Source organism: Lepisosteus oculatus, chromosome 12, assembly GCF_040954835.1.
Source record: "Lepisosteus oculatus isolate fLepOcu1 chromosome 12, fLepOcu1.hap2, whole genome shotgun sequence".
Taxonomy (NCBI): Eukaryota; Metazoa; Chordata; class Actinopteri; order Semionotiformes; family Lepisosteidae; genus Lepisosteus; species Lepisosteus oculatus.
The window spans coordinates 6,793,227-6,819,622 of record NC_090707.1 but is presented as its reverse complement, the minus strand read 5'-3'; the positions used below and the strand labels follow the sequence as shown (position 1 = coordinate 6,819,622).

Sequence of the window (26,396 nt, the reverse complement as noted above, 5' to 3'; positions counted from 1 at the left end):
ATCTTCCAAGAGACATCATGCAATATCACCGCACACAGTACCATCTTGTGTGTGACTTGAGAATGATATTGCAGAAAATGTGCTCAGGAACAATTGCACAAGGTTCTGGTTTTGGTAAATACTGGTGCTGAGACTGTGAATAATTTTAGAGTTTGTCGAAGTATAACATATGCCCTCATTTGATGGGATCATATTGGATTCCATGAGATCTTGGGCTATTCCTAAACTGAAGATCTCATGAAGTGTTTCCTGATTCTCTTCTCAAAGGTAAACTCTGTGTTCCTCATCTTCTCAATCTTCTGCAAGAGAATGGGTGTTTTGAATGTGTTTTATTGATTGTAAGTAAAACAGTCATCAAGAAAAATACCTTATGTGGAGTATGAACATCATTTGTTGGCTGTAGAAAAATGCAGTTTTCTCTGTGACAATAATTAGGATCTTTTGGTATCAAATATAAGACTCTCACACAGGCTCCAACATCTGGGATCAAGCACAGTTGCAAGGCAATTTTAAAGCTTTTTTTTAGTGAAGAACATGTTCCATCCTGTTTTGAAAAAAAGTTTAAGAGAAAAAAGTGAATTTTTATGTTTACCATAACACACAGTACAGTTCCCCACAGTACCTTTTTGTTTGTACCATAACATTTGTACCTTTCCCATATGGTGTAGGAAATCTTCCTTTTTACTATTTTAGCTTGCCAGGATAAGCCCTGGCTCCCCCATGATCCTGAATTGGAAGAAGCAGTTAGAAAATTGAATTATGGGTGTTTACTATTTTAGTATCACTCATATTCTAGATTATTGTTAAATATTTTTTTACATTTGTCAAAACACATCCATTTTCTATAAAAATAATAACATTTTAAAAATAGACACAATAGCACCAATTTTGATAGTTGCTCTATCCATGCATTATTTGTATATACACTATGTGTACACAGTACTTGTACTGTAGATCAGAATGTTTGACACAGGTGTTCTTCACACTGTTGCACTAGAATAGCAGAATGTATTAAAACGTTTTATTGTCAGAGAAACCTCAAGCTGTATTATACTTGAATGTTGATGCTTATCTTTCGTGAGTGTCACATATTTGAAAAATCACTTTAATGACAGAATTTCTGCCCTGGCTGTTGATGAATGAGAGTAACCAAAACTGAACATAAACTTTAGTGCATCTCCAAAGTGCTCACTGGAAAACTGGTGATGCTACAGGTTCAGGAATTTAAGAACCTGCCTATATTATGTTGACTGACAAATAAGTGGCCCATAATAGTATTAAACATTGATTATAAAACCCAGCCTTGCATGTAAAGGAGTCAACAAAAAACTAATGTGCAATAGACTATGATCGTATTGTTTGTCATCATAATTCAATTTCAATTACATGTTTTCCAGTCAACATTTTAATTTTAATAAATTTATTGTTATAAACTTTTATCAGTAAATTTAATAAAATTTTAAGTATTAATAAAATTACTATATTAATGTATAGTGGCACGTTTATTAGCAGAAGTCAGATACAGATAGCACATGTGAGAGTTGGAAAACATACTTAAACTTCTTTTTTGTCTGAGAGAGTGTTGTCATTGTCACTCAGTCAGTGTGTTTATTTCCTGTTAAAACAACTAATAATGTGTAAATGAAAAACTCTGAGCATATGAAAGGATAAGCGACTACTGTGACCACAGACAGGCTGGAAGAAATAATGCATAAAATGAACTGGCAGGGGGTTAGGCTTTCAAACAGTGGCATTGAGGTTCTGGCAATTCTTTGATACAGAGTCATTAAATTGGCACAAAGAGAAATCAGACTTGAACAAACCATTTTGCTGATATGCAAATCAGGGTAATTTAGTTAACAATAACTTTCCCTAGTCTGCACATTCTGGTTATGCATATATACATGGGCTGAGAATCTGGTGTAGCAGGTGAACAGTAATTTAAAATGGGGAAGGTAAGGTGAAGGTTATAAATGTGTCTCTTGAAGTCTTTGTAATAGAAATGTTTGTTAGTAGGTAAGAAATTCATGACTTAAAAGTAGCTGCAGTTATTAGGACATGACAAACCTTCCAAAGGAAGATGATTCTAAAGATAAGAAATACATATATTTGCAATTTCATAGCATCCAGATGAGTATAAAGATTTTTTTTTAAATTTAAACTAAACTTCAAAACATTTTAATTAACTGCAGTCATAATGTTATGTATGTCTAATATCCTATTGTTTTGGCTTTATTTAATTTCTTATTTGTCATAAACTTGATATTACATATTTGATAAAGTTGTTTCTCAAGCTTTGAAAGATCTGTAAATAAATAGGTTTGTCATTGATATTCATTACCGTGATACTTTAATTATCAGACCATCTACTTTGCTTTTGAGTTTAAAACTAACAGTGCTTTGATTCTGCTTCCAATAATGATTTGCCGTTTTACCCTTCATCATACGTTCCCTTCTCCTTGGCAGATCATTTTTTATGAGGATAAAAACTTCCAGGGTCGCTGCTATGAGTGCAGCAGCGACTGCCCAGACCTGCACTCCTACTTCAGCCGTTGCAACTCCATCCGAGTGGAGGGCGGCTGCTGGGTTCTGTACGAGCGCCCCAACTACATGGGCTACCAGTACGTCCTGAACAGAGGAGAGTACCCCGACTACCAGCGCTGGATGGGCTTCAATGACAGCATCAAGTCCTGCCGAGTTATTAGAAATGTAAGTCTCCTGACCTGGCTCTCAGGTCGATCTTCGAGTACTATTATGTTTAAGATTGGTTTTTGGTTTCCAGATAAGTACGCATGCAGCTGTGATTGTTTTCAAAGAATTGGATACCACGGCACATATAATGATTTGGAAGTTAAAGAGTGAATGATTGTTAATGAAGCAAAGGCCATAAAGTGGAATGGAATGGAATGCTCTAGGGATCAGCAACAAGGAATTAATCAGACAAAATCCAGCAGACAATAAGCAGAGATAACAGAGCAGTTTTGGCAGCAGTTAACATATACCAGCTCTTGGAGATTATGATGTACAAAGAACATTTTTTATTTGGGATTTACTCTTCGATTCTGATGCGTTTTCAATTTGAAATCCAGCACTGGGCAAGAACGCTTGCTTCCGAAAGCCCTCGTCTTCCTCTTTTTCCCCGTAGAGCAGATTATTCCCATGCTGGTGGTTGACAGTCCAGCTGGACATTACAGGAGGTTCATGTTAACATTTCTCAATGTTATCTCCCCGCCAGTGATAATTTTTGAACATTTATTTTGTAATGCTTTTTTCAGAACGAAACATCACTACAACAAACATACAATTTCTGTCAAGAAACAAGTCAAGATGATATTGGAAGACATCAGTCAGAGCTTTGGCACTAGTGAATAGTAAGCCAGCTGTAATTAGCTCCTAACTCCTCCAACTCCTAATTAGCTCCTAATTAGAGCAACTATTGGTAACACAGTCTCCACTCACCCTCATTAAATAGTTTATGTGGTTGCAGTTAGTCCCACCAACAGAAGATGCCGTGTGCCAATACTGAGAATAATTCCAAAATCTCATTCTAAAAAACAGCCCTGAACAGCCCAGCAGTTTTTCAAACTTTGTTTCGTGCTACAATATCGTTTCCAGGGGAAAAGAGGCAAAAGCTTGGAAAGTGAAATATGAATGTGTTCTGGTTTCTGTATTTCAGATCTATGGAAATGTGTACAAGATAAGGATTTATGAGAGACCTGAGTTCGCAGGCCAGATGGTGGAACACATGGAGGACTGCCCTTCCGTTTTAGACACCTTCCAGTTCCGCGAGATCAACTCCTGTGTGGTGGTCGACGGGGCTTGGGTGTTTTTTGAGCAACCCACCTACAAGGGGCGCCAGTACTTCCTGGATCGCGGAGAGTACCGCCGCTGCACAGACTGGGGGGCCACCTCGCCCGCTGTCGGCTCTTTCCGCAGGATCACAGAATTCTAGAATCCTGAAGAATACTGCGCTCCCGGGATCCCCCTGAGCCCGGGAATTCCTGACAAAGAGCCGGATCTTCAGAACTTGAAAAATTCAGCATTCATCGCATTATATTACAATACCGCAAATAAAAGCCTCTGAGAAGCAGTAGTGGTGTTGGCTGTTATTACAGTTATGCAGCAGGTGCAGTAGCAGTGCTAACAGTGTGTGCTGTGTGCTTTAGTCTTCAGTCACACTGTGCTAACAAGGTAGATACATGTGAATACTACTAATGGTTTGGAATTGGTAATTTAGGAGTTTACTTGAGTTCCTTTTGACACACAAGGTTATCTCTTCATTTTGCAGAAGAAAAGGTAAAACCAATAAAACAGCCTTACTTTAAATTTAGAAATATCAGATGTAAAAGTTTGTTTTGATTCTTAAATATACTGCAAGGTATCAAAAACACAAACAATGTTATTGCTTCCAATATTCACTTGATACCTTCTTAATGCCCCTCAGTATTGTAACAGCACATTTCAGAACCTCTTTGCAAGATGTTAAATTAGTGTAATATCACATAAATTAACATAATGATCAACTCATTCATGGGGCGATAGTGTGGAGATAGTGTGGAGATATTGGTGAATAGATCTAAAACATGTTCTCAACACACTGTGTTCAACAGTCAGGAGAGATCTGTGACAACAGTCACATAACACAGTTTCTCCTTCCAGCTGTGAAGGCACTGGAGATGGAGATACAATAATGAGAGGATAGCAGGGAAATCATTTCAGGCAAATCGTATTTGTAGACATTTATTTATACACACTCCCCAGCCCATCAGAGCAATGACATAGCGGCGGACAAGAGGAGATGGTCCTGGGATGTCTAAGGAAATAAAATCCAGTAGCCTATCCTTGCAATCCCACCCAGAATCACATCCCCACACGAAGCTATGCCATTCCAGGCTCTGGACACAGAAAACCAAGATTTGATAGCTCAAGGGTGGTCCCAGGGTACCACATCACAGGTCCTGATATTCACTATTCTGCAGGACCTCGGTCAGTGCCAGTGACACCAAAAATAACAGAGAAAAAGTGACTGTTGGAGACTCTGTTCTCAAGAACCCCACACCTGGGAAATGTATCAGAGATCCAGATTCATCTGCTGCACAGTTTGTTTCTCAGGCATGGCAGTGGGACTGAGTGGAGTGGGACCCTCAGGAGTCCTGCCTGCTCCATGCAAAGGTGACGACTGCAAGTGTTGATCCATCAGTACAACGCAAATATAACATGCTGTTGGAAGAGGTGAGCTAGAGAAGGTGCCATGAAGAAACCTATCTGTTGCTAAGGCTCTCTGCACAGGTACAATGGATTGCACCAGATGTCAGGGGCAAGGATCTATAAAGAAATTCCAAAGCATTTCAACTAGGAAGGAGCAACGGGGGGATTCCAAGAAAAACCTGGAAGGGAGACACAAGGAATAGAGTCAACACAAGAACCCACATGACAGACACGTCAACAAAGGGGCATACACTTCTACTTAAACTCCAGGAGTATTAGAATCTACATACATTCTAGTATTTCTAATATATCAAAGACAGACAACATAGAAGCTTCAGTATCAGGAGATCTAACTGGAACCATTGTAACTGCACTGTAACTGATGTAATTGAAACCATGCCAGGCAGAGAGCGATGGAGAAGAGCACAATCCAACTGGACACAGCGTTCTGGGGACAGGGATGACGCACGGGCTGGACGTACAGCACTGTGCATCAAGAATAACAGTTTGTTTTCATTATAACCTTCCATTCGAAAATGGTTTGTACACTGTAATGTACTGTATTTGTTTAAATGCCTGTACCCTGTTATTGCTTGATGTTATTTTCCAGTACTTTTGTTTATTTAAAAAGCCCTTTATAAATAAAATTGTTATAATTTTAGAAACTCCATATTTATTTGTACTTAACAGTGTATCTAAATCTATACTTGCACCTATATACTAGATCCTGTACTATATACAGACCCTCCTCCCCCCATAAGATTTATATTTTAAGAACTAATTTACTTAATTTTGGAAATAAGGAAAACTAAACCTTTTAAAAACTAAAAGCATGTTTATTGTAGTGTGTGTGGTTTATATTACAATGTTTATTGAGGTATGAAACATTTTCTTTTTCTTTTCTGTATAGTTGGTGTAGTTCACCGAACACCAAATGCAAAGCTTGTAAAATAGACAGATACACATTCAGAGCCAAAATGGAGAGAAAAACCAAAATTTTTTTTATTTGCTACAACCCCGAAACGCTTGCCAGACATCAGAACAGAGGTGACGGATGTCAACACAACACAGAAAAGCTGAGAAATGTGGTTGCACTTCGGCCAATACCGACAACGGCCCTTACTTTGCTCTGGGAGAGAGGGGTCACAGAGTGTGGACATGCATCTCAAAAGCATGACACAAGGTGACCTGGACTTTACAGTTAGGTGTTATGAGTAACAGAGCTTCGTGCATGAAAAGGATACACTGAGAATATTAGAAGGATATATACAGTATATATATCCTTATATATACAGTATATCTATATCTATATCTATATCTATATCTATATCTATATCTATATCTATATCTATATCTATATCTATATATCCTTAGGGTGTGAATGGCAAAATATACTGCTGAAACCTTTACACTTTGTGTCCCTTGTTCTTAACTTGTGGTGCCTATAAATGCACGTGGGAGAGTTTGACAGTTGGAGGAGATTAGGGCTCTCGACTCCCGGCAGGCTGGGCTCTGCTGTGGTACTATGCTCCGATCGCTCCAGGAAATGCCCTGTTGCCTAAGTGAAGACATTCAATGCTATTGGTGCAAATTATAATCTGTTCCCAATGAATGTATCTGGTTAAAAACGAGTAGTTAAGAACCGGGTTTCAGTACCAATTAATCATCCTGAAGTAAGGGTAACAGGATGTTACTACTGGATTTTTATCCGCCTCGGAAAACCTCCCTCAAAACTGTGCTGAAACTGATGAAAGAGGTAGAAAGGGAAAGGAATTTTTGAGAAGCGGTTTTCAGTTTATTCACGCATGAGCCCGTGTTCTGAGAGACAGCCAGTTTGCACCGGATGAAAGGCTTAATAACAGAACAGCTGTGCGTTTGCAACACATGGAGGCTGTGACCTGCAGGATCTCTCCCAGACAGGCCAGTGAAGACTATATTTAAAGGAGTGGCGAGCAGCAGGGTGTTCATCATGTGAAGCCCTTGCTAGCGCAGTGAGCAGAGCTGTGGAGAAACAGCCCAGGTATCAGGACCACATTGACCAATTACATGCCAGTAGAAAAAAACAACACAGGGTTTCATGGCAGCACATAACATACTCAATGACAGGAATAATCTTCATTTAGGGTATGAGTAATCATCAATCAGGGTCTTCATTCAACAGAACTGCAGCAACTGTCTGACTTTCCACAGCAGTCATGGCTCCTCAAAGCAGCTCCACCAGATAAGTGCTGCTTCAGGGGAAAGCCCCGAATGTGCTCTGTGCCCTGAAAACAAAACAAAAGGCCACGCAGGAAGGCAGAGAAATGTGCAGCCTGTGTATTACAGAGAACCAAAGCTTTCCTTTGCTTTGTTGGCTGCTGATGGAGGGCGTCTGCAACGAAAACCCACCCTCAGCTCCTGAGTGACGTCACCCCTCTTCCTCCCAAATTCTAAAATCCACCCCACTGGCACAAACAACACAGACGGAGAGGCAAGACGGCCGTCCTGATCACATCAAATGAGCAGGGTGGTGTCAGGGGACACTGCACTAGAAGGTGCTATATTTTTCCTTTAGTCCTCAGAAATGCCCTTGAAGTAGAAATATTTATCTGGGAAAAACAAACCCAACTGGTTTCCTTCTAGTGCTCCTGTTCCTGTACTGACCAGGTCTAGATGAGTTTACAATTGCAAATTAGACATTCACACGTTTTCTATTCTTGGGTAAAAAAATAATTGAGGGTATTTCTCTTACAATGACACTCACCTCTGTTCTACTCACAGGAAAAAAAAATCCCCATCACGCTCGTATGAAAACAAAACAGTGCATCTCACAGAGGGGTAGAGTGGAAAAAGCAGCATAGTCACGCTTGAGCAACAGGATTCTCACAGACGTTGACTCCTTTTGTAGTGCTTTCATAATAAACGGTCCTGGCCCCACGAATAAAACACCCTGCGGTACTAGACAACTGCTTCTTCATTCAGCCCTGTATTCTAACATTCAGAACACAACACTTTTCTAAGACTACCCCACAAGCATACGGTGTTCCATTTTCGAAACATTTTCCATCATCGACCTACTGACAAATGCTTCAACAAAAGAAGTCTTTATTCTTGTCCAGTCTGGAGGATCTGATTACTGGTTTTCAGTCCTTCCAATATATGCAAATATCGCAAAATGCAACTTCCTGGGGGTTTCAGGAGTTTGTGTGCCCTCTCTGCACATAGGTACCCCTCTCTGGCCTTTATTCAGAGTTCTTTGTGTTTTACTGGGGATGTCCACACAGAACACGCTCCCTGTGCTGAGTCTGGAGCAGGTCTCAGCTGGGGTTTGCAGGAAACCCTGCTTGCTCTACCAGCTCGCCTCTTCTGGCACAGCGTTTGCATGTTCGGGGGACTCTTTGCAGATACCACATGGTACAGTGAACACCAACTGTACCATCGCAAAGTCTATCCTTTTCATTGTCAGTTTTGCTGTCCTCCTTCTATAATTTCTCTAAACTTACCTGCCAAAGAATCTTTCCTCAATCAGCAATTAGTTCATTGAAAAAAACAATCCAAAAGTTTACAGGCACCGTGAAATCAAGCAGCGATCAGTGCAGAGGATGATCAAGTGGGAGGCAGCGTTCCACCATAGGGGATATAGCTAGTGAAGGGGTTTTCCGTTCTTCACTATGAGAGAACACCCTGGCTGTTCAGAAGGCATGCCTATACATTAACCCTCTTCTGTGTGAAGCTGCAGTCACGTGCTGCGATGCACAGCTATATGTTTTGTTTAGGGCTAATGTATGGCAGAAAGGTACACAATGGTAAATGTCTACTCGCTCGATTCCGCTGGGCTGATTTGGCACTCTTTTAAGTTTTTCCTTTTGAAATAAATTACAATAACAATGCTTTCACCATGGGATGTTTGTCCCTCTAACATATAAAACGTCCCAAACTCACTGAAACAGGCATCACTACAGATCTCAGAACATCCAACATGGGGAAGGTAGTAATTGCAAAAGTTCTTCTTTGTTTATAGAGAGTATATTATTATTCTCATCATTTTCCAACACTTTATTCCATGCTGACATTTCTCCTTCCCTTCCAGATCATCTTCTACGAGGACAGGAACTTCGGGGGGCGCTCCTATGAGTGCAGCAGCGACTGCGCTGACCTGCACTCCTACTTCAGCCGCTGCAACTCCATCCGAGTGGAGAGCGGCTGCTGGATGGTGTACGAGCGCCCCAACTACATGGGCTACCAGTACTTCCTGCGCAGGGGCGAGTATCCCGACTACCAGCGCTGGATGGGCTACAACGACTCCATCAGGTCCTGCCGCACCTTCACCTATGTAAGTGTTGAGCTAAACGGTTCATTTTATTCGACAGTGGTATCACGGTTGATCTCTGATATTGTATGCCACAGGCTGAAAATTATTTATCAAACTTTTTACATTTTACAAAACCCACCTTGGGTTCCTGTTCATCTGGTTGGTCTTAAAACGAAAATAAATATTTTTTGTTGAAGTCAAAGTAAGCAGCATTAACCACAAAGCCAATGGCAGCTACCATGTGGATTACTTAAGCATGATATGAAATACTGATCTGATATGAAGTATGAGTTTTATATACAAATCAAAACAAATTGACTAATTGGACACTTTAACACAGATCACGTAAAAATCCATAGGGATTTATTACACAAAGAATACGATATGAAATACTGACCTCAGCCCTTCCAACAAGTAGTTCAGACAGATCCTGATGCGGGCAATGGAGAGATGAATATATTGCAGGTTACTTGGCATAGCTCTTGTAGCTGAGAGAACGGCAGTCTGACTTTATGGACAAGGCTGACCAAACTCCCCTCACTTTCACGAGGAATGAGCCAGGGAGCTGCTGCAAGGGTGTAGATGGGATGGCCGAAGGAGTATGATGGCTATGTGCAAAGAGAAGACCAGGAGATGTATATACAGTATGTAGAGGAGTGGAAGTGGGGTTAGAGTTAGGATGATTTAGGATTAGGATATGACCTTCTCCCCCTACCTGTAATAAACACCATTTGTGGGGTAAGCGAAGTGATTGAGGCTTCAGGAAATGGTTAGGTGAAGTACATGCCAGCGCTGAAGAAAGGCACCAACGTGTGATATTCCCATAGCAGGTTTCTGAGTTGCTTTCATGGCTTTTTACTAGGGTCATCTAAATGCCAGTGTGGAAAATATTAGTGACCACAGTGATTTCTCTCCTGTGTGTCCGTCTCTCTACATCTACTTTTCCTGTTCTTCCAGACGCACGGAGGCCCTTACCGCATAAGGATTTATGAACGTCCTGGATTTGAAGGCCAGATGTCCGAGTGCATGGATGACTGCGAGTCTGTTCACGACCGCTACCGGTACAGGGAGATCAACTCGTGTCACATCATGGACGGCTACTGGATCTTCTACGAGCAGCCCCACTACAGAGGCAGGCAGTACTTCCTGAGGCCTGGAGAATATAGGAGGTTCAGCGACTGGGGGGCAAGCTCCCCAGTGGTTGGATCTTTTAGGCGCATCATGAATTTCTAAAGGGCCAGAATTGTGGTACAATCCCATGCTCAATAAACCAGCCTAAAAGACGGTTTCATCTCTGTTGATCCTGATTCATCTTGGCCTCTTGCTTTGCTATGTATCAGTATGGGTGCTGGAGAAGCTGGCAGTGCTCTCTATGGGTGGGGGTTAAAGGTTGAGGGGAAAGGGTGGAGGTCAGTGTCCTTTGTCATTGTTGCAGTTTAAAAGAAAATAGCAAACATGGCTCACTAAAATCAACGAAAAACATTATTTCAGCAGGACTGTCCCGGGCATGAGGGACAATCTGTTCGAGAAATGTTTTGATTGTTGTATCCAGTCCAGATACTTTATAATAAGAAAGAAACTCCTTATTTCACCAGAACACTTTGCTTCTAATTTTCTATTGCAGTCATGGGCAATTACTCTAATATGGTACCAAACTCTAGATATGTCTCATGTTTCAGTCCACTCAGTCATTATGTGCCAGTGGTCATCCACAGTTTAGAGTGTTGCTGTGATACACGAGTAGATTCAGTGAGGACTCAACAGCTTCAGTCACTCCATACAACAACAGGCTTTTCTCTCTATGGTGTGGCAATTATTTTCCAGCAGTTGTGGGCACTCAGCAGGTGAGGCACTTTATCTATTAATTTAGTTTTTGACATAGGAACCATGTGAAAGCAGTGTGATCAAGGCACTGGACTTGTAAGTGGAAGGTTGTGGGCTCAAATCTTGGCTGGTGATATGCTGTTGTAACCATCAGCAAGGTAGTTCACTTGGATTGCTCCAGTACGATGGCCACAAGTGTAAGAGTTTCTTTGGGTAAAAGTGTCAACTTTCTACATAAATTAACAATAATGTGGCTTTCTACATAAAGTAACGATAATAAGATTACAGATTAACAGTAATCTGTTAATGGCTGTAATGCAGACTATGTCCCACCACATCGATAATCTATCAATGTCAGGAAAAATGGCCAAACAGGCACCTCCACCTTCTGGACTGACTCCACATGGTTGTCTGGCATGAACTGCATTTTCAACTTCCAATTTAGTAAACATTAATAAACAGACACATTGCACTGATGATGCTTCCCATCCCCAAGGACCCGGCTCCTCCTCCACTGAAGTGCTTCCCTCACCTGGCGGCTCTGCGCCCAGCAGCCACACTGCCCAGCACATCAAGGGGAGGAATGAGGAACTGCCTGGACAGATGGATTCAGGGTGAACTTCGGGGAGGCCAGATTGTATGAGCCCAGTACAGTGGAACCTAGCCAGAACACTGGGCTTGACAGCCCTGCTCCTCCAAGGTTGGCACTGATGAAGATGAGTCTGTGACATGCCAGGAGACAGGACTGTTCTGGCTCTGCCCTGGGATGTTCTGAGCTGCAGGAGTAAGTAAGACATGCGGGTCATGCAGACATGCTTTCTCACACTGGCTTCTAACTCAGTGATTGTCAGGCCACAGCAGGGAGTGAAGGCTTTCACTGTTCCATCTCATTTGTTCTCTCCAAACAAACCAGATTCAGATTCAGATTAATCAGATTCACATCATCCTATCTGCTGTCCATTTTCAATTACATAAACCATTAATAATTCCTTAGTGCTATGATTGTTGTAGATTTGCATAAATATACTGATTATTTTTGCTAGGAAGCTCAGGAGGAGACACGTTGATTTGGCAGTGCATTGAGGTAGCTGAATAAAGTGTCTATTGTCTATTACATAGTGTCTATGAGAGAGGCAAACAGGACAGGGCAGAAAACACTAACATTCAGTAGTCAGTAAAACAAGCAAATCAAAAAAGAATACTATGTACATTTTTAAAAATGTATACATTTCAAAAGCGGAAAAGGGTCAACTCAATCTCCAGATTTAAGTCAAGCAGGCCTAAAAAATGAAGAACTCAAATTCAATTGAACTGGAGTTGTTGCCCAAGCATAGGCAAGAGCTCCAATAGGTGCAGCAAACCCTTCACAGAGCACTTGAAATGAATGCACACTGAGGATGGAAAGCTCAGTGGGTCACTGAGCAGTTATTGCCTCAAAGGGATATGCCGCTAAATACATGTATGAGTAGGTACTGTAGCTACATCAACATGTATAGGCTGCAAAGGAAGAGGTAAAGGTTTATTCCATGTTGAAACACATTGTGACTCCTTGTTTCTCTTCTCTTTTCCTTTCAGCATGGAAGAAACCTTCACCTGTTACTTAAATATCTGCATACTGTAAAATGTCCTAGAAGTGAAAGTGCCCCAGTCCTTACAGTCAGAAGAAATCACTAGAGTTGAACTCTACACATGTTTTCGTTCTAAAATGATCAAATGTACCCATGGAATAAACTTAAATGTATGATACTTTATATTGTACTTGTCATTCATATTCATCTCCTGATCACAAATACAAATTGCTTGACTGTAAAGTTAAATATAACAGTTTTGACTTAGCTATCTTAATATTTTTAAGATACCGTAAATCTCTGGTTGGCCAGCCTTAACATTCTTTTAAGAACAAAAAATGTAAGATGTCTTGTTGGAAAAAAAAAAACAAGAAACAGGAACAAGGAGCTGAAAGTGCTCACAAGATCAATTCAATGTAACGACTGGGTAACTCATCTCAAAGTCAGTATTCACTCATAGGCTAATACAGTATAAAACTATATTAAGCAGAAGTACTCTGCTGAAACCACACATGAGCTGGGTTGTCTGTTTTGAAATTACAAAGCGTACTTTCCAGGGTTTGGCAGTGTAAGCATACTGACATGAGTATATATCACAGGAGGCTACCATAGCCCCTGTGGGAGTAACAGATCCTTTTTTAGAACAGAAAACAAGAACATCCCCTCAACAAGACCACTGAAACTGAGATAACCAACATTTCTTCTACGGCAGATTTCCTAACACAAGCGATAATGTGGTGACAGCTCTTTTAGAATGAAAGCCTTTTGCATTTTGATCTGAAATCCAAAACAGGGCTTTCTTGAAAGATGGCAGGTTATCAGCTTTAACAATGTGGCTAGGTAGCCTGTTCCATACTCCCAAAACCCTCTGTGTAATGAAGAGCCCCCTGTTCACTGTTCTTTGTGCTTCCATATAGTTTCCACGTGCGTCCTCTGGGTTTCAGAAGTCTGCTGGGTTGACTTTCTCGGTGTCTTCAGGGATGTTTTGACAAGATGAATCAGGTCCCCTCTCAGCGCTCTCTGTTCAAGACTAAAAAAGGCTCAGTTCTGGTCACTCTTCTCTGGCCTGAATCAAGAACATGCAGAACTAATTTCGTAGCGCGGCAGCCAGAATGACTCCAAATAAGGTATTACTGCTGCATTGTGCAATGTTAGCATAACATTCCTTGATTTAAGTCCTCCAGCCCTAACTTTGTGATTCTTACTGCTCTCCATGGAGTCTAGAAGATGACGCCGAATTGGTTTTACGCAAATGAAATGAATTTTCTGTTGATTCTTGCCATCCTCTCTCTTGAGCGAGTTCTTTTTCGATTTGATACTGTACATGTTTGTGATAGGCAGCAAGACAGACATCTTGGTCTGTGGTGCAGAGACAGAGAGGAGAAAGGCAAAGAGATACTGTTTAATAGAAGCACTGTCGCTCCCCTTAAACTCCAAGACACTTCTACTGGTAAACCAGCACCTCCTGTGCTGTATTTGGAGAGCTGCATTATGGCCCTGGCCAGAGGGTTCATGGGAAAGGGCATTGCATAACAAGCTGGCTGTGTATTGCTTCCTTTTCTACTGTTTAAATCTGCAATCATTTTTCATGTCCCACGCAATTTGGAACAGCCAGTTCTTAATCAAGAATCTTAATTACTTTACGTCATCTAATTTCCCGGGAAACACGCACTTTCATTCCATCCCTAAACGCACCACATTCCCCACAGGTTCAACATCAGAGTGAGGTCAGACGCAGTTCTCGCTGACAAGACTGCACTGGCTACACCTTGCCAGCAGGGGGCAGTGATGTGCAGGGAGCCGAGGATACTGCGAGTCCAGCCCAGCCCAGCCCATCCTGACACCTGTCAGCTAAGTCTGTGCTTAGACATAGTCTGGGTTCCATCGCTGGCAGTAGTTTCCACCTGTGGCCTCTGAGTTTCACTGTTGATTTTGAAGGAGTGCTTCAGAAGTGGAAGGCTGGCATGGTGAAAGCCTGGGAGGACTCTGAAAGGTCCCCTCATAGTCTTCTTTGTTCAAGACTGAAAAGGTTCATGTCAGAGGAGGACATTACTCTCTCCAGCCCCAGAATGTATCCAGCTACTCTCTGGACTGATTCCAGAGCACCAATATATTTTCTGTAATATGGTTGTACACAATATTCTTAATGGGGTCTTATGGGTGTGTTATACAATTTTACCATAACATACCTTGATTTATATTCTACACTTTTAACTCTATGTTTTAGCATCCCCTTCGTCTTTTTAATGCTTCCCACGTGTGTCTAGCTTTTCCTGATTAGGGTGCAATGCTGGTGGACAGCGATGCTCACACAGTGCTGAGATTTTAAGGACCACAGAGGTTCAGTGAAAGGGAAAGGATGTGGAGGTCATGGATTTATTTAATTCGTCTGTGCCACCTAACCCAGGGGACTTGGCTGGAAGGATCATGACACAGGTAAAGGAAAAACAGAAACCAATCAAAAGATTAGTCCAAAATGATCTCCCTAAAAACCTCATATATGAATCTTCAGAGCACTTCAAAGCATGTTAATCTCCCCTTTTCTCCCTCTACTTCTTCTCAGCACGTTCAAAACATTTCACCACAGATTCCTATTCTGGACACGTGTGAGGGTATTTGTACAAAGTAATAAGCTTGATTTTTATCCAGCAGCGTTAGCAAAAACATAAATGTGTTACTGAAGACTTGCGTAAGCTTTCATCTGATAAATAAGGGAAGGTCCTGCTGAAGATGTAATAAAGTCTCCGTGATTTATTTAAAATGTGCTTGCTGTCCAAATATTTATGTGAAGACGTTCTGAACTGGCTGAAGTCGATCGGGGGAGGAATCCAAGAGGGTCTCTCTGACTGGTACAAATAATGGTCTTCTGCTGTCAGAGCAGTGTGGGGGAGAACCCCCTGAGAGTTTCATTTTTCTGTTTATTAACTCCACAGCCTCCTGGTTGGTGGAGAAATGTGTTTTCATCTGGAAGAAGAAACGTGGTATTTTCTTGTTCGATCCTCACAGGGCACCTGCGCTTTGTCCGAGCGGGTCCATTCATTTATTCGGCACACGGCCCGGTGAAAACCGACACACATGAGCCGAGGATCCCGGTGGCCTTTTGACCCGGCTGTCTGAACAATCGGGGCGCAAGGGCGGGCAAGCCTGACAGCCGCTTTGTGTGCGGCTTTGTGAAGCGGGTTTGATGATTCCAAACATCAATTCAGCCGCGGGGGGGAGGAGGGGGCAGAGCTGCCCCCGTGAGCCTGTGAGGAATAGAGAGCACTATCCCTCCCAACAAAGGTCTCAAAGCCGGGCTGATGACTCGGGGGTTTGGGCATTTAGGCCCAAGCACGCGGCAATGGGAGTTCTGCTGACGGGGCTGGAGGGCCCCTGTGGGCAGAGGTCACTACAACAACAACGCTCTTTATGATAAAGGACCTATATAAGCACTTTCGTGGCAGGCGTCCTGACTGCAGTGTGTTGACCCAAACCTCTTTGGCACCGGACTCAACATGGGGAAGGTAAGCGCACGGCGGTGAGGGCCTATCGGAGTGCGGGACCTGGGCTTGGCAGGGCAGGGGGACGGAGAGCTGTCTCGGGGGGGAAGTATGGGAGTCTGTGGGCAAAGCACCTTGCCTCTGTGCATTGCACAAGGGGGAGTGACAGAGGCAAAGTGCACAGGTACTGAGGTTCTACTCTGGTGCAAATCCTGAACTGCATTATGCTGTTCACAATTTTAAATGGTTCAAACAAGAAATTAGACTCTTGACATCATTGGCCTTATGTGAGACATGTGAGCTGTGGCTCTGCTGTAGCTTTCCGTTTTCTGGCCTTTAGTCAACCATTTTTCCACCTGCTTCAAATCTCATCTGATTGTCTCTTGTTTATGTATCCTACTCAGTATTAGAAACAGCATTATTTGTCAGTCTTTGGTCACCAGTCTGGGATTTTTCCAGTCTGATATTCCTGTTGAATGTTTGAATTTGCACGGCTAGATTGTGTTGCTCATAAGTCCTGTGAAATCACAATAGGGATCAACAACATTCCCATTCTGTCTGTGCCAGAATAACTGTGTGTAACAGTTTTTGGACAGAAATAAAATGTACTTCATAAACATGGGACGTTTGTATGTTGTTCATCCAGTTTTCAGCAACTACAACACCTCATTACAGGAAAGGCAGCTCTGTTGAATCATAAATCTCTTCTTCGATCTCAGATCATCTTCTACGAGGACAGGAACTTCGGGGGGCGCTCCTATGAGTGCAGCAGCGACTGCGCTGACATGCACTCCTACTTCAGCCGCTGCAACTCCATCCGAGTGGAGAGCGGCTGCTGGGTTCTGTACGAGCGCCCCAACTACATGGGCTACCAGTACGTCCTGACCCGGGGCGAGTATCCCGACTACCAGCGCTGGATGGGCTACAACGACTCCATCAGGTCCTGCCGCATGTTTCCAGATGTAAGTGCTATCATCTCTTGTGACTGTTTCAGTGCTCTAAAGGCTTGACTATAAAATTCTGCAGCTTAATTGTGTTCCTAAAAATAGGAATGGCTTGCCTACTGTTAGAGGTCATTAGTTTTTGGCCATCATCATCGCCCTGGTGTGCCAGCTTATTTTCCTGGCTTTTGTCATCGTAATGGCTGCTGCTCTGTTTCCCCACACTGTCACATAAGGTCTGTTTTTGCTTTCACAGACATTAAGGAGCAACCACAGTTGCAAAGTCATATTGCATGAATTAACTATGGAAACAAATCGTTAGAAGAATTAGAAAAAATGCAAAACACGGATCCAAAATAATTACAGCTACTTTTGATTTTCCACACATCACTATACAGTGTTAATGTCAATGGCTCAATGCAAACTACAGTTAACTATTACATTAACTAGAAGTTGGACTTGCTGTAGGGTGTCGCTTCATGTTAATTCTGGACTTCTAACTTCCTGCCTCCAGCCATCCCGACTTGAGGCTCGCTGTCTCTGGCCAGGTGTTGTCTGAAGGGGTGACTGGCACAAGCCAGAGAAGGGGGATCCCACAGATGCACTAGGGATCTCCAAAACCAGGGCATTGAATTTGTAGATTCAGGACCTTAGATTCAAAGGCCTGCAATGTGCGCTTGAACTAGCTTGTGCACGCTAAGAGCCACTGACCAGTCCTGACTTTTATGGTCAAAAGAATGCTTTATGAACCTTGTCAATAACAGGATTTTTCTCCTATTTATTGCAGTACCAGAGCTCTTCCTACAGGATGAGGATCTACGAGAGGGAAGGCTTCGGAGGCCAGATGATGGAGTTCATGGACGACTGTCCCAATGTCTACGACCGCTTCCATTACCGTGACATCCACTCCTGCAACGTGATGGACGGCTACTGGACCTTCTACGAGCAGCCCAACTACAGAGGCAGGCAGTACTTCATGAGGCCCGGAGAATACAGGAGGTTCAGCGACTGGGGCGCCAACTGCGCTACTATTGGCTCCTTCAGGAGGGTCATGGATTTCTAAATTCCAGCTGGACTCAACTGATGTGTTATTGATGCTGCAAGCAAAACTAATTAAACCAGCTTAGAGCACTTGAAACATTTCTCTGACGTCTTCTTTCACTGCTGGCAGCCACTCGACAGCAAAGAACCTCAGGTGTTTGAACAGACAGCTAGCTATGTCCTGTTCTATCCAGTCACAATTAACCCACATTAAACCTGAGCAATGTGTTAAAATGAAAGCGTGTTATATGTGGCCTGGTGGTCACACTTAGTTAAAATGGATCGAGGACTCATGACTACAGGGAGGGCTGTCTCTTCACACTAGCAGTGCAGCAGTCCAAAGTGGGAATGGGGAGCACCGTTTATCTCGCGCCGAACATTTTCCGGCTTGTGCTCCGCTCTCCAGAGAAGGAGCCCGCCCTGCTCTCCCAGGCCTCCAGGTCTTCAGCCATGGGGATAATTACAGAGGAATGTCCTGCGCTCCTTCTGCCTGCGTCACGAGCCCGTGATTGCGGCTCGGAGGAAATCAAACACACATGTCTGAGTCCGTCTTGACGTCAGCTGCCCCTCGGAGGTTGCCCGCCAGCCAGCTCTGGCACAGCCCCTCTGTCCCCCCACCCCGTCGCTTTGCGCCACTCTCTCGCTCTGCCTCCTGTACGTGCATTCGCTGGGCTATTTTTATCCCGCGGGTCGCAGATACAGTAGGTTCCACAGCTGAGAGGAATTACTCTAATCCCCAGGAAAGAATGCAAAAATAAACTTAGGGACAGATGCCATGCAAGGCTGTGCCGGGGAGAGCTCTGGCTTCTCGTCTGCTTAACTCCGTGCGGCCTGTTCTCCTTTCCGGGGCAGCCCAGGAGAGCGACACACCAACAACACACACGCACACAGCCGAGCTCCAGCAGCGCGCACACAGACACAGTGAGTCACTGGGCACAGACACGCGTGGCCTCGCTTGACGGACTCTTTCTAAAATCGCTTGCCTTTGTCTTCAGTGCTAACACAGACCAAGAAAGGGCAAATCGCAAAACAAAATGACCGGCACACAACGTCTGATTGTGCTTTTAAAAGCAAAAAGTGAAGCAATATTTTTAATTTAAACATTTTAACGTTGATACCCTGACTTTCTTTTGAGGACATTTATCTTCTTGGCGGGACTGTGGCTGTCAGGATGCTTAGAGAACCCATGCACAACATTATTTCAGACAGGGATATCGTGCAAGATATCTAGCAGACATCACAAATAAAATAATACGCTAATTTTAGCAACTTCACATTCTTTTCTGAGAATGGCAGATGGCACAATTCCAGAAACAACTTTCTAGATTGGAAATGAACAATTTGAAATGGCCTATTACTATCATGATTCCCCCATAATAATACAATGCAAATCAGAACACTGAAATAACAAGCCTACAACAACCTTCACTGAGTATCATGATCAGATGAACCATAAAAATGCTTCTCAGTGCATCTCTCCTGGTCCTGACGGGACACTGGGTCATTTAGCTAGTGATTCACTTCAGTGCAAAGCTACTTAATTCAATCTGTTATTGACACCACAGATGTCCGCAGACATCAGTGAGGTTCAGGTCCCTGTAAAACACACCAGTGAAACCAGTCGTAGCTGATTTCAAGTCCAACAGAAAGATCGGGGCTCTGGAAAGCAGGAAGGGGCCCCCTTACCTCAACCTGCAGCCCATTGGGAATCTGACGTGAGAGTCCCGGGGCTCGGGGCAGCCTGTTATCGACAGGACAGAGCCAGTTCACTTCAGTTTATCTGTCATGTGTGCAAGTGCAATGTGTGCTCCAATACGAAGACATTAAAGGAGTCACCAAAAACATACACACAGAACGGCAGCAGCAACGACAACAAGTTACATAACATACAGCTTAACAAAAGTTAGACAAGCAGTGTGAGAAAAAAACATCAGTGTGAGATAGGGGTGGAGTTCAGTAATCGAAAGTTAGAGGGAAAAAATGGTCTCTGAATCTGGACATTCGTGCCTTTATGCTCCTATAACGCTGACCAGAGGGAAGGGGGGAGAAAAGTGAGAAACTAGGATGATTGTGTTCCTTAGTCATACTTCCAGCCTTCCTGAGACAGCGAGTTGTAAAAAAGCCCACGATAGAGGTGAGCTGCAGAGAGCCAACGGCACGGTGTGGGTCCATAGACGTGCCTTCAAATTCTGTAGAGCACAGGGAGTGGTTGATCAGGAGGGGGCAGTAGAGTCCAACAGAGGCAGGGGAGCAAAGGCCAAGACCAAAACCTCAACCCATAGTCTTCCGACAGCAGACAAAACCCAGGACTTGGCAGCAGCTCTTCTTCTGCGTGGACACAGGAGCTGGCCGGAAAGATGGGAAGATGGGGAAATACTTTGCAATAAAACGGCAAGGGTTGAGGATCTGAAGTGATCTGGGCCAACATCGCAAGCAGGTTCCCATTAGTTAAGCAACATAAACAGGGGGAAAAAGAAGACGGCAAAAGATTGAGCATTTGAGCTGAGTTCATATGAATTTCTCCGTTCTGCTACGCCCCTGCCGCATAAGTGTGGAGTGAGAGGACTGTGCTTGACGACTGCAGTGAGGATTGTTAATGGATGATGGGCCGGGGTGCTGGCCTGCTGTATGGGTACACATCCGAGTCCCTGCCCTGTAGCTATGGCCCTGCTCAACCTTTATGAGGGGCGCCTGTTTTCTAGACGAGGATGCTGTGGCTGCCCCTTGGGCAGTAGTTTTATTATAGCACAGGCTGTAGTGCGGTCACGCCGTGCGTACACTGGACAGAGCACTGGGCCTGTATATTCGAATTCACGAGGAGTAGAGGGGGTCCAGGTGTACCTCCGTGACCTGGGCCGACGTCGCTCCCCTGACGTCAATCACCGTATTGGTGCAGAATCCCGCCCCGCTGCAGGGTTAATCCGCCAGTGTGCCAGAGGAGGCCGCGACTGGAGCGGTCCGCCCGTTGACACTCACGGCCGCGGCGATTCCCCCTCGCGCACCTGACACGGGCCGCCCTGCTGGGATTTTAATTAGACCCCCTCCCTGCCCTGAGACAGCCTCCCGCTGTCGAGTGGAATCTGCCGCCCTCTGGGGCTCCTGATGAATCACTCCGAGACACGCCCCAGCCCAGCCCTCTGACAGCCACTTAGCCACATTTAAAGCAGCTGCGCTCTAACCGTTAAATAATTATCATAATAATTGCTTACACTTCTATAGCGCTTTTCTGGACACTCTACTCAAAGCGCTTTACAGGTAATGGGGCTCCCCTCCACCACCACCAATGTGCAGCATCCACCTGGATGAAAGAAAGAAGAGATAAAAACAGAGGTGTTTCCTGTACCGACTGCACCCCAAGCTCAACTTGACAACATTATGACAGCTTTCCCTTGTCACCACCCAGAACAGCTGCCAGTGCTGATATCAGAGATCGTAAGCTTTCTGTATTGGCCCTTTTCAACTGGAACAGAAGAAAGGCTTCATTCTCTTACCTCTCACTAGAGGTCAGTATTGCTCATAGAGTTTGTGCATGACTGCTCCCAGAGCTCACCCTGCTCATACACAGCTCCGGGAGCTCTTGAGCAAATAAGGTAAGAGTACTCCATTGCACTGACTTACAGCCATAAACCTAGATAGCATGTCAGGGCTGCACTTCAATATTCTCTTTTTAAATTCTTTTAATTTCATGTGAAGCTTATAAAACATAGTCACAGTGTGTCTGGAAATTTATTACAAGCCGACAAGTTCCACAAGCTCTGTGACTCAGTTTTTCTTATCCCATCGGCCACTTCACGAATAAACAAAGCTGACAATATATACTGTAGATTATCTCTGCTAACATCCCTCTGCTCGTTTTCAAAGCAGCATAGTTTTTCTCTTGGAGTTATATGGCCAACACCCCAGTTTTCCAACAGAGAAAACTCGGTGTGTACGTTGTCTGGTTTTATTTTTCTAAAATGACTGTGTTTACTACGGTATGTTTTAAAACTGGTGCGGCGCTTCGACTTGGGTTCAGCCGTTGAGATATTTAGATTTGGTGTTTTACCTGAAATCTCCCCGAGGTCTTGACACAATGGCTTGGCCACAAGTAAACCTGGTGGCACAAAAATATCTCACGGGAAAATCAAATGAAAAAAAATCTCAATCTAAAAAGAGAATTAAAGTTCGTTGTTGTTGTTGTTGTTGTGAAAAGAAACGTGGCCGAGTGTCGTCTCCGACCCCCCTGCCAGGAGAAGCTTGTACAAGCCGCGCACGCCGAAGTCTCGCCCCTGCTGGCAGGAGAGGCCAGCCGCCTGGCGAGGCTGGGTCAGCGGTCAGCCTGGGCAGAACAAGGACAACAGCGCGTGCGCAGTTTTGTCACATCTCTCGGGAAGAACCACAACGACACCAGAGGACTTTCCTTCACTCCCCCTCAGAAAGAAAAAAATGGGCCCCCACTAATTTTATGAGCGTGGAGCGTTGCAAAATACCGCCGGGGGTTGTGCCTAAATCCCCGGGCAGTCAGGGCACAAAGGAAAAGGGCAAAACTGCTCTGGGGGGGGGAGAGAAACTGAAGACGTGATGCTGAGTGCTTTTATTTGTTTTGGTTTTTCGGTGTTTTGCTGCAGCTTTTTCGTTTGGAGCAGCCCTGAGTAAACCAGGCCCGCGCGGCGCCTCGCCTCTCTGCCGACATTGGTGGGAGTGCAGCAGCGCCGGCCGCCAGGCCACGACTCGGCCTCCTGGACGCCCTGTTCCCTGTTCTGAGAAGCGGTTTTCTCTCGCGCTCGCAGGGGTTAGCTGGAGTGGTTGTCGTGACGACAGAGTGGAAATAACCGTTGCCGTGGAAACCGCTCCCCTTCTGGCCCGCTCCGCCACTCTCCCCAGCCCCAGCCCCAGCCCCAGAGCTCACGTAAGGCAGGAAGGCACCGTGCAGGGGCCACAAAGACACACTGGACCTGCTGCACTGTCAGCTCTCATCTCTTATGGATATTACCCTTGTGTGATGCTATAGGTGGCTGAAGGCATGGAAATACTCATTTTCTGCTCATTTCCCTCGGCCCTGACATTAATCATTCAGTGAACCCTTCTCCGCGCAGACATGCATTTTTTATTTTTGATTTGTTTGAATGATCGCCGCTGCACGAGAGTAATGGGACTCTCTTCCCGCACCTTCTGCAAAAGATCTGGGCTGCAATGCTACAGAGTGACAGGGGAAAAAAAGAACTGAGCAAACAGTGAGACGGTAACCCACCGTGTAGCACCACGCACACCTGTGTTTCTGCAGACGGGCCGAGCCCTCACGCTCCGCTTCTTGCGGAGAAGCTCATGTAAAAGCCCGAACGCCTTTGGTGCACGCGCCACCAACAGCTCTGCAGTGCCGTAGCGCTGTAGCACTGTTCCTCATCCCCGCCAGCTGAGCTCCAGGACAGAGGCCGCTGGGGCAGAGGGGCAGGAGACAGCCAGAGGGGCAGGAGACTGACCTCGAGGGCTCTGATGGCTTGCGTGCTGCTGGCAGTAAGAGCGACAGGTCCCCCCAGCCCAGAGGTCTGAACACAAGCCATCGTGAATCCTCAAGCTCCAGGCCCTCCCCAGTCCTGTGGTCTCTCCCCTGGGCCTGCTGCCCTGCTCTACTGGTATGCGTGCTCCCTTTGCGCCCGCTGGATTCACTGTGAGTGCAGACTTTCAGAGCTGAGTCCTGCTCTCGGGTTGTGCCCGGTGCACGATTGCACTACGACCTGAGCCCGGGCCCAGTGCACAGCTGCTGCTCAGGTCAGCACGGTCACAAGGGCTCATCCCATCCTGCCACACTTGGGTTTCTCTGACATCATCCAGAAGTTCCTCTCCCCGCCCAGCAGAGGTCGCTCTCACTGCGCTCTCCTGCCTCTCAGGCTGAACGCAGCGCGAACGACTGCTCAGGGGTCCCTCCGCAGCCCTTCCGTATGTCCTGCTACCCTCTGTCGTGCTGCCTGGGAGGCTTGGGTAGACCCGGAGCTGTGAAAATGCTACAAGGCAAGAAGCTGCTGTGTCTGAAGCTAGGTCACGAAAAAGGAGCTTTATTTTAAGATTTTTTTTGATTCCCTCCTTGATTTAACTTTGACGACTCTTCAGCAAAACTGAAGCAACTTACTTGCTGCCCTGTGGAGCCCCCTTCAGTCAGTACCAGGTCACCCCAAACCTCAGAACAGCGGTGTCCTGAACTCTTGCACCACAGGCTTCTCGAGGATCATACCTTCCTGCTCTGCCTTCTTTATTTTAGCAGCTTTTGTTTTCAGTGTCGAGTATGTGAACAATTAGGCAAGCCTGAAGAAACGAATCATGTTCACTTCACAAATCAAATGGAGACCTGTCAAGACCGCACAATCCTGTTGGAAAGTGTAATGAATTGTACCGCTATCTCCTCCCTCTGCGCTCGTACAGGACAGCAAAGTCAGCAGAAATTCTAGGCGAACATTTGGGAAGTTTCCAAACCAAGTGGAAGTGAAGCCATTGGGTTGACATGGTGAATGCATTCTGACGTTTACATCAAGTCTGCAATCTCCTACATTCGGGACTAATTAGACTAATTGAATTGAGATTCAGTTACGGGGCCTGCGTGACCGTTACTCACCACTGTTGTGGATTCCCACAATCAGCCGACCAAACTAAGAAAGGAAAGCCTTAGCCCAGCATTGACTGCTTAGGCAGGCGTACTACCCAGCTCAACCTGACGAGCTCCTCCAAAATCTCAGGAGCAAAGATGAATTTTAAAGGATTCTGCACCACTTTAGCGAACATAGCCAAAGCACGTGCCACTTTCCGCTGTTTACACAGCTCAGGCAGTGTGGTCAGGGACAGTAACAGTAGGGTGGAAAACGAAGGATTGGCGTTCTTGTCTAAAGTTTAAGCCCTTTAACTTCAGTCTAATCTGCCTTCTTTCCTGCCTTACTGATGACTTTATATAAAAGCACTTAAAAGAGCCCTTGAGCTTCTCAGAGGTCAAGTGGTTCTGAGGAGAAATGGACGAGAGCAGCAGGCCAGTCCCCTGCCCCACCTGTTTGGAGTGACTCCTGTGCAGCTGTTCCACTGTCTTCCGGAAGAGGTCACCGGGTTCATGTGAGCACAGTGTCTACCTGCGAGGAGGCTGTTTGTGTTGCTGTGTCATTGAAAGTACCATGATGAATGGATACAATTTAGAAGCAATGAAGCCAAACTTGGGACCTGCAGCTCTTCACTTCTGCTCTCTGTCTCTTCACCCTCCTGGGGAAAACAGCACCGAATTAAAAAAATGGTGCTCACTATGTGATAAGGGTCTCTGAAATTCACCTTCATAATGCACTTGTATTTCATGAATACTAAAGTACTACCACACACATCTGATAGGTACAGCTCAGCCCCTGCATGAATTTGATCACGTCCTGATGGACAGCCCCTCTGCTCCCCAGGCAGCGCAGAATTCCTCTGCCCAAAATTCAGCAACCTCCAGGTTCCAGGGGCTGATGTGTGTCATGGAAATATTAATTTTCAAGGAAGCCACAAGAGAGAGTTCTCACCCGAGTAAGGTCTTTATTTCAATATTGCAATATTAGGAGCCCTGTTGCCACTCTGCAAAGTGCATCAGAGACTCCCAATATTGCAATATTGAAATAAAGACCTTACTCAGGTGAGAACTCTCTCTTGTGGCTTCTTTGATAGTTATATAAGAGCCTGGAGAACCTGGGCCAGCTGGGCAGAGCCCATGCCTGGACCCTGAAAAGGCACTACTGTCTCAAACACTGTAGCGGTTCAGGCGCATCACTAGTCAAAGCTGAAGGAATGAGCATGTCAAACAGAAGAAGAAAAACCTGCTCAAGGAGGAAGCTCGTCAGTAACTCAGGATTAATTTCATGGTACGAAGCCTTTGTGCAAGAGCTGTAAATTTCGATAACTACACCAGTACAGGCTGGGAAAGGAGCCATGGGGACAGGTCTGGACTGGGAGCCTGGGCGCCCACTGGCATGGCCCTAGGATTGGGAAGGTTCAAGGTTAGATAACAGCAGCCCTGGAGGACGGGCAGTGTGCTCTCAACAGGATGGTGGTCAAAGGTCGC

General features: G+C 44.9%; 3 protein-coding genes across 4 annotated transcripts; all 3 read left to right on the top strand.

The window, feature by feature from the left end:
• The first annotated feature begins 3 nt into the window (after positions 1 to 3).
• On the top strand, positions 4 to 4,090 carry LOC102693901 (gamma-crystallin M2-like). 2 transcript variants are annotated; one of them, XM_015358397.2, is made up of 3 exons: positions 4 to 267; positions 2,467 to 2,709; positions 3,677 to 4,090. In XM_015358397.2, the coding sequence occupies exons 1-3, from the start codon at positions 238 to 240 to the stop codon at positions 3,950 to 3,952; spliced, it is 549 nt and encodes a 182-aa protein (XP_015213883.2). In that variant the 5' UTR covers positions 4 to 237; the 3' UTR covers positions 3,953 to 4,090. The 2 variants fall into 2 exon arrangements, with proteins under 2 accessions (XP_015213883.2, XP_006636338.2); XM_006636275.3 differs by lacking the exon at positions 4 to 267 and adding an exon at positions 1,925 to 1,955.
• A 5,025-nt stretch (positions 4,091 to 9,115) lies between these two features.
• Positions 9,116 to 10,783, top strand: LOC102693239 (gamma-crystallin M2-like). The gene is made up of 3 exons (XM_006636271.3): positions 9,116 to 9,175; positions 9,278 to 9,520; positions 10,457 to 10,783. The coding sequence occupies exons 1-3, from the start codon at positions 9,167 to 9,169 to the stop codon at positions 10,730 to 10,732; spliced, it is 528 nt and encodes a 175-aa protein (XP_006636334.2). The 5' UTR covers positions 9,116 to 9,166; the 3' UTR covers positions 10,733 to 10,783.
• A 5,501-nt stretch (positions 10,784 to 16,284) lies between these two features.
• Positions 16,285 to 18,449, top strand: LOC102692902 (gamma-crystallin M2-like). The gene is made up of 3 exons (XM_006636269.3): positions 16,285 to 16,394; positions 17,090 to 17,332; positions 18,099 to 18,449. Exons 1-3 carry the CDS (start codon positions 16,386 to 16,388, stop codon positions 18,372 to 18,374), a joined length of 528 nt encoding a protein of 175 aa, XP_006636332.1. The 5' UTR covers positions 16,285 to 16,385; the 3' UTR covers positions 18,375 to 18,449.
• Positions 18,450 to 26,396: the final 7,947 nt, after the last annotated feature.

Bases quoted from the DNA above. Each gene is read 5' to 3' on its own strand.
- LOC102693901 (XM_015358397.2), top strand. From the start codon at position 238: ATGAAGTGTTTCCTGATTCTCTTCTCAAAG. The intron at 268-2,466 runs GTAAACTCTGTG...TCTCCTTGGCAG, and splicing joins TCCTGATTCTCTTCTCAAAG to ATCATTTTTTATGAGGATAA. The intron at 2,710-3,676 runs GTAAGTCTCCTG...TCTGTATTTCAG, and splicing joins CCTGCCGAGTTATTAGAAAT to ATCTATGGAAATGTGTACAA.
- LOC102693239 (XM_006636271.3), top strand. The intron at 9,521-10,456 runs GTAAGTGTTGAG...CTGTTCTTCCAG, and splicing joins CCTGCCGCACCTTCACCTAT to ACGCACGGAGGCCCTTACCG.
- LOC102692902 (XM_006636269.3), top strand. The intron at 17,333-18,098 runs GTAAGTGCTATC...TATTTATTGCAG, and splicing joins CCTGCCGCATGTTTCCAGAT to TACCAGAGCTCTTCCTACAG.